We start from the raw sequence: 14472 nt of genomic DNA on the forward strand, positions 1-14472 counted from the left end.
TGGAAAAAGAAAGTGAAAAAAGGCGGCAAAGAATACGAGTAAGTTCAGGAGCACAGGTTTTGAGAACAAGTGCAGAAATACCATCAGGACCTGGAGCTTTCTTAGCATCAAGATTCATCAAAATCCTTCTGATATCCTTTTGATGGAAGACCACAGGAGGCATTGAATGGAGCGTGTTGGGAATGGTGGGAGGTGTTTTACCAAGATCATTAATATATGAGCTGGAAGAAAAATGGGATGCTAGCAGGTCAGCTTTATCCTTGCCTGATGTGACAACAGAATCATCTGGTTTGGACAGAGGTGGGAGCAGAGATGATGTGAATTGGAATATCATCGGTTTGGCTGAAACAACAAGAAGAAATGAATCACTTATAAGTTTATCAAGTGGAAATCTGCTGTACACCAATGGAAACAGTGAAAGGAATGAAGGTGGAGTTGGGTTTCTGGTCCATAAAGATTTTAAAAACAACATTTTGGAATTCAAAAGTATATCACCAACGGTGTCAAGACTAATATTCAAGATTTCTAAGAGGTACAAGCTACAGATTATAATGATTTATGCACCAACATCGAGCCATGATGATGAAGAGGTTGAAGAAATGTACACTGAAATTGAGAGTCTTCTAGATGAGCAGAAAACCCACTACACTATTATTATGGGGGACTTCAATGCTAAGGTTGGAAAAAGGCAAAACAGCGCAGAAAGAGGAACTATAGGAAATTTTGGAATTGGTGAAAGAAATAAAAGGTGAAAGACTTGTGGAATTTGCAGAATCTCAAGGACTGTCAGTAATGAACACTTTTTTCAAGAAAAGGGTGAACAGAAAGTGGACTGGAAGAGTCCAAATGGATTAACAACTAATGAAATCGACTTCATCCTCACTAACAGAAGATATATTGTGAATGATGTTACCGTCCTGAATAAGGTAAATGTTGGAAGTGATCACAGAATGGCAAGATGTACACTTGATATAGATGTAGGAAAGGAAAGGAAAAAACTGACTCGAGTAAATAATACAAAGGTCTTTGAAATAACAGAGGAGGAGAAAAAGCAGTATGTACTGGAACTTAAGAACAAGTTTGAGCTTCTACAGACTGCTCAGGACCAAGATATCGACGAGGAATATTACAACTTTCTGAAAGTGATAAAGCCCAAGAAACCTATAGGGAAACAGAAATCTAAAGAAGAAAAAATTAGTCAAGAAACACTTGTCATGATGAACCAAAGACGACAAATGAAGAGCAAGAAAAACACTGACAGGGAGAAAATTGAGTATACTGAGTTATGCAAAGCCATTAGAAAGAGACTCAGAGAGGACATAAGAAGATTTAACACAAGAAAAGTAGAACAAGCATTAAGGGAAAACAAAGGATTTAAATCAGCAGCCATGAGCAGTAATACAGAAAGACAAATGATACTGAAACTGAAGAATAGCGATGGTGTACTTATAAACAGCAGAAAAGGCATAATTCAAATAGCAGAAGACTACTATAGAGAATTATACAAGGAGCGAGGGAATGATACCAGCAGTGGGGAAGATGGATTGCACAGTAGCAACACATACGACATACCCAATATTCTTCCTGATGAGGTAGAACATGCATTGAAGAAAATGAAGAATCGGAAAGCCCCGGGGGAAGATGAAGTTACTGTAGAGTTGTAAAAATTGGGAGGAAGAGACATAACACAAAAACTGGCAAGGCTCTTCACAAAGTGCATTAGAAAAGGTGTGATGCCTAAGCAGTGGAATAATGCAATCATAGTTTTGCTGCATAAGAAAGGAGATAAATCAGAAATTGGAAATTATAGACCAATTAGCTTGTTATCCCATATCTACAAGTTGTTCACAAGGGTCATTACTAACAGATTAGAAAGAATACTTGATGAGAATCAACCGAAAGAACAAGCTGGCTTTAGGACAGGATTCTCAACTATGGATCACCTTCACGTAATATAACAGCTAATGGAGAAAGAAAATGAATATAAAATACCATTATGCCTGGCATTTGTGGATTATGAAAAGGCATTTGACTCTATACAGCATAAGGCAATGTTTCAGGCACTGGAAAGACAAGGCATAGATACTCCATATATTATGAGTTTGAAGAAAATATATGAGAATGCTACATCCTTTATTAGACTAGACAAAGACAGTAGCAAATTTAAAATCGAGAAAGGAGTTCGACAAGGAGACACAATATCTCCGAAGCTGTTTACTGCTGCCCTTGAGGAAGCTTTCAGAAGATTAGACTGGTCGCAGAAAGGAGTCAATGTGAACGGAGAGTACCTAAACCATTTACGATTTGCAGATGACATTGTGGTCATAAGCCACGATCCCAAAGAATTAGAGGAAAATCTTAATCAGTTATGCACAGTTAGTAAGGATTTTGGACTAAAGATGAATATGGCTAAAACAAAAGTAATGATGACCAAGTATGCCACGGAAAGGGAAATAATGATTGAAGGAGCAGTAATTGAAAAGGTGGAGTCATATACTTATCTGGGACAAGTTATTAGCTGTAATAATGATAAATGGCTGGAAGTCAAGAGAAGAATAAATTTTGGATGGATAGCATTCAGGAAATTTAGTCACATACTGAAGAGCAATATCCCAGTTTGTCTGAAACGTAAAATAATGAATCAATGTATACTCCCCACCATGACTTATGGAAGTGAAACTTGGGCACTCACCAAAAGAATGGAAGAGAAGCTAAGAACTACACAGCGAAGAATGGAACGAATTATATTGGGAATCAGACTGTTAGATAAGAAGAGAAACACATGGATTAGGCAGCAAACTCAAGTAAAGGACATTCTTATCAAACTAAAGAACTAAAATGGTCTTGGGCAGGACACATAGCTCGAAGACATGATGACAGATCGACTAAGAAAATAACAGAATGGTACCCAAGAGGAGCTAGAAGAAAACCTGGAAGACAAAGGTGGAGATGGATAGATGAAATTCATGAGTTTTTGAGTAGTAAATGGATGGCCAGTGCTCAAAACAGAAGGAACTGGAAAGTTGCTGGAGAGGCCTTCATCCTGCAGTGGATTGAAAATGGCTGATGATGATGATATTTGCGAAATGAATTAGGAAGTGCTTGGGAGGTTTAGATCTTTTTGCAGATAAGCTTGCTCTATTAGTTTGACAATTCACGGTGTATTCAATAGTAAGAAAAAGTGGGTGGGACATGTTGTATGAAGTAATGAAATTTTTGGATATGGCGTACACGTGGTAAGAATATACCCAGATCCTTGATATAACGTGGCCTCGACAATGCTCCCCGTATACACACTACTGGGACTCCCTCCACTCACTATCTGGCAGAGTAGAGGTAGCAAGATTATACACAAGCTGATCCAGAAGCCTCCTAGAGAGTTACCAATAGGTTCGGTCCGGTGTACTAACTAGCCGCCGGCCTGCGAACACCGCAGGCCGGCGGCTTTTTAGAGCTGTACCCTCAAAATGTAAGGAATATTGGATCTCGCCACGACGTTCATCATAACCTCAAAAGTCATCAATCATACTGCATGGTGGAAGAGATAGTGAAGGGTTGACCGGAACTTAGCTCTAGAGACTAAACATGGGTTCCACCACTTCAAGCCTCCAATAAGCAAAGTGGTGGTATTTCACCAGTTGATGAGAGTCATCTACCACCTAGTACTGCCTGGTAACATAGAGGGGCAGCGTTCCTCCATGTGGTGTGGGCACCACACCTCGACCCCTGCTTACGTTGGTTCACACCTGGGTGGTCACCCACCATGTACTTGTGCATGGAGGTTATACCCAGGATTACTAACAGTCCCACCATTGTGAAGGTGCAAGCAGAGGATTTGGCTGTCACAGACCGTCCGGACTTCGACGAAATTGGGTCCACTTGACTTGAGTGTCACCCGAATATCAGTTCCATCAGCGTTTTAAACTCCCAGGTAGCAAGTGCAGCTTGTCTGGCATATCTGAGAGAATGTATAATTCCAAGAAAACAAAATATCTAGTTTCAAATCTGCTCAAGAAAGTCTGCATGTATAATTAGGAAGGTATGCTGAGTTCCAACCACTAATCTTGAATAAGCAATTAATGCACAATAGATATTTTGCTGAAAGGTATGTCAGACCAGGCACCACTACTGTTGAGATTAAGAGTTATAGAATGGTAAAATGAATTTATTATTACAACAATATATGGTGAATAGAGAAAAGAAATTTAAAAAAACAAAAAAAAAACTGATCTTACTGGTCCTCTATAGTACCTGCTATCCAGTCTATGGCAATTCCTTCTATAGCATCCAAGCCTTGAATGACAACTTCTCTTTGAGTCATATCTCGCTTTATTCTTGTAATAGTTCCAGCCTCACTATCAACCCAATAAAGAAAATCCTCAGCTAAAATAAACAATAGTGAAATTAGAAGTGTATTACAGATTTTATTTAATAAATAAAGAAATTAATTCCTGAACTTCTAATAGCATGTATAGAATAAAATCATCCTAAGATGTTTTTTCGGTACTTGCTGATAAAAAAGTTCATTCTAAATCATAAAAGAAAATAATGTTTTTCAACTTAAAGGATTTTTTAAAGATATGAGGAAATTTATTTATAACATCGTATAAATTGAAACACATTCTAACGGGCAATAAACGTGAAGGATACAAAACCATTCCTCATTAATCCTCCACAGACTAATTTTTTGCAATTTTCTAACCTAAAACGCCAAAAAATTTGAAACATACTTTATAACTTGTTGATTGAGACATGATGTGAACTGTTAATCAATAAGCATGATTAAGTAATAGCTATGAATGTAACTGAGTATCAATAATAACTGTGACACAATCCAGACTTTGTTTGCACAATAGTGCTATATTTTCTTCAAATAATAACCTAAAGCTGTTTGCCAATTCTTCTTCATCTTTCTGAAGTATGTGTTTAGGTCCCATAGATTTAGTGTGCCACTACTCAATTGGTCATACCAACCTAGTTTACATATTTTATGTAGTTAAATAGTTTTAGTTTTTTGTCCATTATCAGCATTTATAATGGGCAAAATTCACAGCCCCTATTTTTGGACTAAGAATAGTCCATATTTTAATACACTATTTTTTATTATGTACCTTTTTTCACTGAGCATCCTTCATGATTACAGGTAGTTCTCGACTTTACGAGTTAATTTGTTACTAGCAGACGCTCGTAAAACAGGAATTTATTTCCCATAGACAATGTTAAAAATAGAAGTTATGTTATCAACAATGAAATTAGTTAGCTAATTAGTTTATGTTTAAACAATGATTGATTTATCCAAAGAAATGAAAACATAGCCTGTAAACTCAAGCAAATTATAATAATAGAGAAATTATTTTTGACTCACAAATGTTAAAGAATGTTTATTCTTCATAATCATCATCGACTAAATGCACACTCATTATTATTGGCTCGGCACTCGTTGGTTTGTTGCACAAGGAGTCGTTTTCTTCCGAAATGCTTCGAAAGGCATTTATTTCCAAGATAATCTTCTCTGTTCTTTATTCTAAATTTCAATAACATGCATAAGCATTTTTTAACAGAACGCCCAAATTGCAACTAACACTATTTGCGCAGAGTAACAAGTTTGTGAAGCTTAAAAAAAAAGGAACAAAGAGAAGATTCTGAAAATTTATTTATGTTTATTATACAATTGAAGATTTCAGTAAAGGGCAAACACATTTCACCATAATAACGTAAAAACCCACACAATTTCAGCTATCGGTATTTTCAGAAATGCAATAACATCAAGTTTACTACCCGTTTATAATTGCTTCCAGTAACAGAAAAGTCCAATAAACCTGAAAGTGTGAATTGTTTTTATTGTTTAATGGTTGTGACTTCCAGAATTAACCCCATTTGGTGAGTACGGGCTTGGCACACCCAGGGTCCTGAGCTGGATATCATCATTTTTGTCTTTCTTGGTGATTCCTTTCTACTTTTGACACACACACACACACACACACACACACACACACACACACACACACACACACACACACACACACACACACACACACTCTCTCTTTCTCAGGGTAACACAGGAATTTTTTTTTGGCTGGCACAGCATAAGCCTCAGGCTTCCTTGCACCATATAGCTAATAATAATAATGGATAGGACAATCCCGCACAACAGACCGGACATGATAACCCTTGTGGTCAAGAAGGAAAAGGCTACCTATCTGATTGACATAGTGGTACCCAAAACTGGCAACCTGCAGAAAACCCATGGGGAAAAAATCAGGAAGTACACAAACCTAAGACAGGAGATCAAAGAGATGTGGCATATGCAATAAGTAAAGAGCATCCCAATCATCGTGTCAACCATAGGTATGGTGCCAAAAACCCTACATAACAGCAATAGGTCTCCCAGCGAACACCTACAAGGAACTCAAAGTTGCAATCCTGAACACTTGTAGGATAGTCAAAGAGTTCCCCGACCAACAGTAACACCAGACATAACAACCACCCTGTGTACTTAGTAGCAATACCTGTCACCAGGTGGAACCCCCAATCAGGGAGAAATAATAAAAGAGCAATAATAATATATGCGCTTTAGAAAAATATCACAAAGCCGTTCTTATAACATATGTTAACGAGGAAAGTGCAGTGTGTTTAATGATTTGAATTGGTAACTAATGACCTTTTAGGGAGTTATATAGCGAAAATTTTAACTTCTGAGGTCGCGGAATGAATTACCAAAAAACAATGTATTATTGGGTTCATGTTATGATATTTTTGCAGTAATGGATTAATATTGTAAAGCGGGGTACACTATTGTATAGCTACATGCGTGGTTTGAAATGCAGTATTTATGAATGTTTAACATTCATTTTTTACAATTAATGTTCATATTTTTTGTTGGTTTTTTTTTTTTTTTTTTTTTGTTAGTTCTTGGTGCATCGGCTTCTGTGGCCATAATGCACCTCCCAAGGTTTTTGCAGTATTTTGATCCAAGCCCGAGGCGGGATTTGAACCTGCGACCTTTGGGTTGCCAGGCAGACGCTTTACCCACCTGCCTACCCCGGTCGGTAATTTTGTTGATACTTGGAAAAAAAAAAAAAAAAAAAATCGTAAACCTGGGAACTCATAAAGCGAGAACTGCCTGTACTTAGAACTAAAATATTGTTAACGTTCAAGAATATCTAGCTTTCTGCACTAACTTCTTGATCAGATACCAAAAAGTACTGAAACATGTTGCACTTGTGGGAATACCAAAAAAGATGATTCTTGGGAAAGAGTAAGTAAATTAACTATTCACTTTCTGAAATTTAAAATATGCTCTATGAGACAGTCTTCTGGTTTGACACCTCTACTTTTCAATATAGAATCGCTGATACCTTCTAAACCATCATAAGAAAAGGACCTTTCGTTCTGTATAACATCAAGGTTACCTCAATAGCACCAGGCTTTCAAGAGCCTTACACTTCATTCACAGACTAAACAGATTAACAGTAGCCACAGGCAGAGGTGAAAGTGAATCTTACACTGCTTCTATTGGAATGAGTTGCAGCCTGAAAAGCAAGAGGCTGAAGATTTCAAGGACTGCTAGGAGTCATCGTGGAACAAGTAAATATGTGGGCTGTGTTAGAGTAACTATGAGTAAGAAGAGATGTATGTATACTTGCATGTACACCAATGCTAGGAGTACAGTACATAAATTTGATGAATTTGAAGTATTGGTCAAGACATCACAGGTTGATATTGTTGGGATATCAGAGACGTGGTGTTGCACAGATATAAGGAATGTAAAATTTGAAATTGGGGAGTGCAATGTGTATAGAAAGGACAGACAGGATAAAAAGGGAAGGGGGGGGATATGTTGTTTTAAGAAACACATAAAATGTAAGGCAGTCATCAAGTTGACATGGGTGAACAGAGCACTGTTGAGTCAGCCTAGTGTGACATAAGAACTGGGAAAGCAAAAATGAGAGTAGGACTGTGTTCTACGCCTAATGACCCTGAGGAGTACAATGAAGAACTGTACAGAAAAATAGTAGGCCAGACAATCAAAGTGTCTTATAATGGGGGATTTTAACTTCCAAGATATTGACTGGAACTTATAGGTTGGTCACTCACACACAAGCCACACTTTTGTGTAATTAATTGATGATTGTTTTTTACAGCAGCATGTTTGAGAGGCAACCAGAGGGAGTAATACTCTTGATCTGATTATCAGCAGATATTATTCATGCATTAAGAATATAAAGATAAAAGGAACCACAAAGTGGCATTGATCACAGTGTACTAATGTGGAATTTACTTAAAGATGTAACTATCATCAGGGGTAAAAGGAAGGGTTTTTGCTTTCGTAAAGGTGACTACAGTGGTATCATACAGTTTTTAAATTCTATACAGTGGCACCAACTGATGATGTTACCAACATCAAATTTTAAATTGGGAGCATTCAAGGAATTAATCATGGAAGTTACTAGGTTTTCATACCTTCTAAGAAATGCTTTTCAAGGTTTAGGTCTAAACAGGTGTCAGAATATGCATGACATGCAAATAAATTATCAAGCCTATGGCAGATATATAAGATAGTCTGCAGTCAAGTCACAAAGGAGGTTAGACAAGCAAAGGTAGTTCTTTGGCAAGAACTCTGAGAAATCTTTGGCAAGGAAGCAAACAAAAACTTCTTTACTTGCGTAAACTCTAGAAGGAAGGAGATTAATTAGATTGTCCATTTCGTATCGATGGTTTGACTGTTGATGACTAGCTCACAAACTGAATGAGTATTTTGCATGTACATTCACACATGACGAATTCTGTAAGGAAGTGGAGGTCAGAAGTTTATCAAACTCTTATCAGGGAGCTAAATTATTTTGAAATAACACACAGCAAAAAATAGAGGAGGAATTATAAAAGTTAAACATAAGAAAGGCACCTGGGGTGGATGGGATATATATTAAAAGAGGTAGCAAAGGAAATAAGAAAACCCTCAACCATAATTATGAGAAATTTCTTGAACTCAGGAGATCCCCATGTACTGGAGTGTGCAAATGTGTCCCCAATTCAGAAAGGGAGGAATCAAAGGGCGTCACGAGTAATTACAGACCTGTTAGTTTAACTTCTGTTCCTGGGAAACTAATGGAGTTACTGGTTAAAGAAGCATTGCCATTGCAGGATCATCTAGACAAGACTGCAGTTATAGTTCAGACACTGCATCGGTCTTCTTAAGGGGAAGCCTTACCAATTTGATTGGATACTATGATGTGGTCACAAAGAAACTGGATGCAAATAATTTTGCATCCAGTTCCCAAGTATTTGATATCAATAATTTTGATATCAAATACTTGGATTTTAGGAAAGCTTTTGATACTGTTGCACATGAAAAGCTACTGTTCAATTTGGAGCAGTATGGCATTAAGAGCAATTGCTGCTATGGATAAAGGGATGGTTGAGTTGGAGAAGACAGAGAGTGGTAATCAATGGACACTGCTCTTTGTGGACTAATGTCAGATGATTAACCAATTTTAGAAATTTTCGTGGGAAGTGAAAACCCATATCTCAAAAACCATCATCCTGTAAAAGGCTAAATTCTGAATCAGACTCAAACTTTCTCCCTTTATCTGCCCTCCCCCTCTCATGAATGTCCTTCTTCATATTACAAACAGCATGCAAATTTCACAGAATACTAATTAGGAAAAAGATTAAATGCAGTCAATAACAAACTGGCAACACGTAAGCTGTTTACCAATTCATGCACATTTTGTTCAGTAATTTTTGCCATTCTAAATGTGATATCATAGTCTAGGAAAGGATGACATACGCTGATTCCTGCCTGACGTAGCTGTTTTTCTAATGCCAAAATAACAAGCTGTGTTGCTCATTGCGGAGGATGGCAACCAGAGAAACAAGGAAAAGGAAAAGGAAAGAAGAATTATAAAGGAAGACATTTAAAGCTGAACAAATATGAGAAATGCTAAAGATTTGATTAATGCAGTAATATAATATACATATTTAAATACCACCACAAATACTAAGGCAGTATGTGGCATCTATTAATTGGGCAGACTGCAGAGTGAGAATGAATACACTTGAATTATGGAATACCTTTCAAGCAAAAATCACAGAAGCCATGAACATACCATTAAGAAAATATTGCAGGAGGAAGAATGCTGAAATTATTATTATTATTATTAAAGCCATATGGTGCAAGGAAGCCTGAGGCTTATGCTGCACCAGGAAAAAAAAAAAAGCTCCCGAGTACCCTGAGGGGGGAGGGAGGGAGGGAGAGAGAGAGAGAGAGAGAGAGAGAGAGAGAGAGAGAGTCAAAAGTGGAAGGGAATCACCAAGAAAGAGAAGAATGATGATATCCAACTCCGGACCCTGGGTGTGCAAAGCCCATACTTACCAGAAATGGATGAATGCAGAGCTGGAAAGTCAAAAAGAACAAAAAAAGATAGCATGGGACAATTACAGAGTGATGAAAAGTACTGAAGCCTACAACAGCTACCAGATGATTTGTAATAGGTTGTTAGTTTGTTATTTGGTTTTTAGGAGCAATAGCAACTAAGGCCATATTGCTCCGGGATATGCGGTGGTCATTCCCTGACCTTTCGCATCCTCTGTATTTGGTGGTGACAGGCTCGTACCCCAGTCTAATCAAGAAGCGTGTGCTACGCACTGCTGCTCCTTCCCACCTGGCTACGGAGGCGCCTGATTTGTAATAGTACAACAGATTAACAGAGCAAAGAATGGGGAGATGGAACTTCTCATGTATGTGAATACAAGGAAGAAAAAAGCAAATCAGATCGGACCCTTGTGCACTGGTTGTGGGAAAATCTTAAACAACCCAGCTGACATTGCAGATGAACTGAACTGATGTACTTTTTCATCTGTCTTTACTGAAGAAAGTGCCTTTGTGCTGAGAAGAGGCTGTACAGCTGTCTCACATGCAATTAGTGATTTCGATATTACAGATGACTATTTATTAGAAAAACCTTTGAGCATAGCAAGTAAAGCTCCAAGAGATGATAGCATATACTCAATAATTTTAAGGGAAGCAGCCAGGGCATCTTTGGATTCGGAAGAGATCCCTTTGGATTGGAGAAGAGCTAACCTATCACCAATACATAAAGGTGGTTCTAAGAGTGAAGATGGTAACTTACTGGTTAGTCTGAGTGAAGATGATAATGAAGTGAAGAGTGAAGATGGTAACTTACTGGTTAAACTGGTTAGTCTGACTTCAGTGGTAGAAAAATATTATAATCAATGATTAAGAATGCAATCCAGGGACATTTAGATAGATATGGCATTCTTAATCACACAAAACATGGTTTTGTTAGGGGGAAAATTATGTTTAACTAAAAATAGCTTACTAGCTTAGTAAGCTATTTTCAGAGTTACTCATGAGCTGGATGTAGGGAACAATTTCAACATAGTTTTTGGATTTTAGCAAGGCATTTTACTCGCCCTCAGGGCTGGTTCTGGTAGGTGTGCAGTCCGTGCATGCACTTAGGCAGCCAAATCCCTAGGGCAACTGATAGTGCACTTTAAAGAATAAAATTAAAATATAATTTAATATAGTGGTCGGCAATGAAATAGCTAACATGGCATTGTTAATAAATAATATTGTATTCTCTAAAGGCCATTCACAACGAAAATTAAACATAAAAATAACGTAACAAACGTTACCATAAAATTAAGAAGTCATACCAACATTCACAATGGGAACATAAACATGACCATAAACATATTTGGTAACCATGGAAACAACATGCTCTTCTTTCATACTTTAAAAAATTGGTGTTTACATGATGACGGATGATATAGCTGTGCAGTTTATGGTTATAAATAACGCCGAAGCATACATGTTAGGTGTTTTGCATCAGAAAACTTAGAAGTGCAAGCACAGGTGATGGTGGGTTCATCCATTGAACCAGAGAAGAATTCAACAATGGGACTTCCATAACTTCTACAATTGTGTCTTGTTTTAAACCACGTAAACAAAAGCATAAAAGCTTGGAGTTTGCAAACTTTCATGTTAACATCTTATGGTTAAGTTTAAGGTTACACTTACATAATTCATTGTGAATGGTTTCATTAAATAACATAGGTACAAGGTTTTATGCTTATGTTTAATTTTCATTGTGAATGGGCCTTTATTCCCGTACCGTTAATCTTAAAGCGTCATTGTTTTAATTGTTGTTACATCATTTTTTTAATTGTTGACGGAACCAAAAGGAAATTTAAATAAAGAGAGAAATGCGCACGAACGTTATTAATTTAAATATTCACCCAACAATCAATTCTCTTGTCGACCGTTTCCAACATTTTCACAGCAAAAAATTCGTTACTACTGAGTGTGCAGTGAGATGAGAAGTATATGTATGGACAACGGGTGCATAAATCATAAATGTAACCTAAGAAACTGTCGTGTGAGATTAGAGCTTTTGCTGATAAAGAATAAACATAACAGGTATGTGTTTTCATTTTGTGCTTATTTATTTTAATTTAGTGTAAGTAAACCTTCGGTACCCACACAGAAAAGTTTAAGCCAGGTTTGGGTCATTACAAAGTTTTTATACATTCGAAAAGAGAAAAAAATTGTTTGTACCCTGTAAGCAAAGAATTATTATTATTGTTATTATAGGTTCACATACGTCAGATAGAAAAACAAAATGTCAGCCTGGTGCTTTCTATTGCAAGTGGAAGAAAGAAAGTTATAAGGAAAAGGAAAAATTACGAGGATCCATGCTGAAATTCGTAAAGTTGTACGAGGGTGACCCAACAGCATCAAAATCAGTTGCTTTGAAATTCATTTCAGACAGTAAGGATGAAATGGAAGGTGAAAAATCAAATGACAAGTTTGAAGTTCATTTGAAATTGTGCCAAGAAATATCAGTGCCTGAAACATGCTATGGTGAGGATAATTTAGAAAATAGTAATTGTGTTTAATTGACGGCCGAATATACAGGGTGTCTCAAAAATATTGGTACAAACGTTTAAGGGAGGTAGGTGACATCTAAAGGAATGTGAATCTCATAGGAACCCATAACCAGAAACGTCACCGTAAGTCGGTAGACGGCACTGTTCATCAGTTCGCGAGAGGGAAAATTTCTGGTTTACTCATTCAAGCATTAGTCGCTGCACGAAGAGCATGCATCAATATACGAACTGTGAGCTGGCAGACAATGCACCTAGTGAATGGATTAGGAGAGGGCAATGGATGAGCCGCTCAACGAATTTATGGAGAACGCTTCCCAGACAGACATGTACCGGACCACCGTTTGTTTACATGTGTGCATCAAAATTTGTGCGATTATGGGTCATTTAGAAGTAACAGGGGTAGTGTGGGCAGACCACGTTCGATGCGAACTCCCGCCATGAAAGAAAGTGTGTTGAATGCCGTCCAAAATAATCCTACTACCAACACACGTGCCGTTGCCTCTGCATTAGGAGTGTCTCATTGCAGTGTACAGCGTGTCTGGCACGACGATTCCTTACACCCCTTTCATCTCCAAAGGGTTCAGTTACTGCTCCCCCAAGATCATCCTGCACGTGTGGCTTTTGCGCAGTGGTTTCTCCAAGAAAGTGTTCAAGACTTGAATTTTCCAGCCTGTTTTTTTTCACGGATGAGGCTTATTCAATTAACACAATGCTCATGTGTGGGCTCACGACAACCCACACGGTGTGCGCCCCCATGCGGCACAACATCGCTTCCCAATAAATGTGTGGGCAGGTATGGTCGGTAACTGCTTAGTTGGCCCATACCTGTTACTATCCCGCATGAACTCCGCTAAATATCGAATCTTTCTTGAACAAGTTCTACCAGGGTTACTTGACAATGTTCCAGCAAATGTGAGATGAAACATTTGGTTTCAACATGACAGGGCGCCTGCCCATTATGGAAGGTGTGTTCGTGACCATTTGAACAGGCGTTTTGGGCATCGATGGATTGGCCGTGGTGGACCCGTTGCCTGGCCCCCCACGCTCACCTGATTTATTGAGCCTTGATTTCTTTCTGTGGAGGGCCCTCAAATCTATCGTGTATGAATCGCCTGTGGAGATGGGAATGGATCTTGTGGCGAGACTTGTCTGCGCTGCTGCTACTGTCAGAGAAACTCCAGGTGTGTTCGACCGTGTCCGCCAATCCATGCTGCATCGGTGTCACGCATGCATTGCGTCTCATAGTGGAACCTTGGAGCATCTGTTGTAACATCATGAAATTTATCCATCTCGTACTCCATTGTTAATATTACGGCAAATAGATGTTTGCCATTTCTGCTTCTTGTGCCTCTGCTACTACTTTCCCATGACGTTTCCGGTTATGGGTTCCTATGCGATTCACATTCCTTTAGATGTTACCTACCTCCCCTAAACGTTTGTACCAATATTTTTGAGACACCCTGTATATAGGGGATTCTTTTAGCTGGCCACCAATTATTAATAATCGGTTATTAGAACTCATAATTCAGAAGAGACCTGTAATGCTTCAAAATATGAAAT

General features: G+C 38.1%; 1 protein-coding gene across 1 annotated transcript in view; it reads right to left on the bottom strand.

Annotated features, from left to right (window-relative positions):
* The window catches only part of LOC150075985 (prolow-density lipoprotein receptor-related protein 1-like), a 1358636-nt gene that overhangs the window by 842335 nt on the left and 501829 nt on the right, over nt 1-14472 (bottom strand). Inside the window, 1 exon segment of the mRNA XM_090387555.1 lies at nt 4252-4383. Within this exon segment, the coding sequence (XP_090243681.1) occupies nt 4252-4383 (132 nt within the window).

The sequence above is a fragment of the Mastigoproctus giganteus genome, chromosome 13 (genome assembly GCF_048544385.1).
Source record: "Mastigoproctus giganteus isolate SK-2022 chromosome 13, ASM4854438v1, whole genome shotgun sequence".
In the NCBI taxonomy this organism is placed as follows: Eukaryota; Metazoa; Arthropoda; class Arachnida; order Uropygi; family Thelyphonidae; genus Mastigoproctus; species Mastigoproctus giganteus.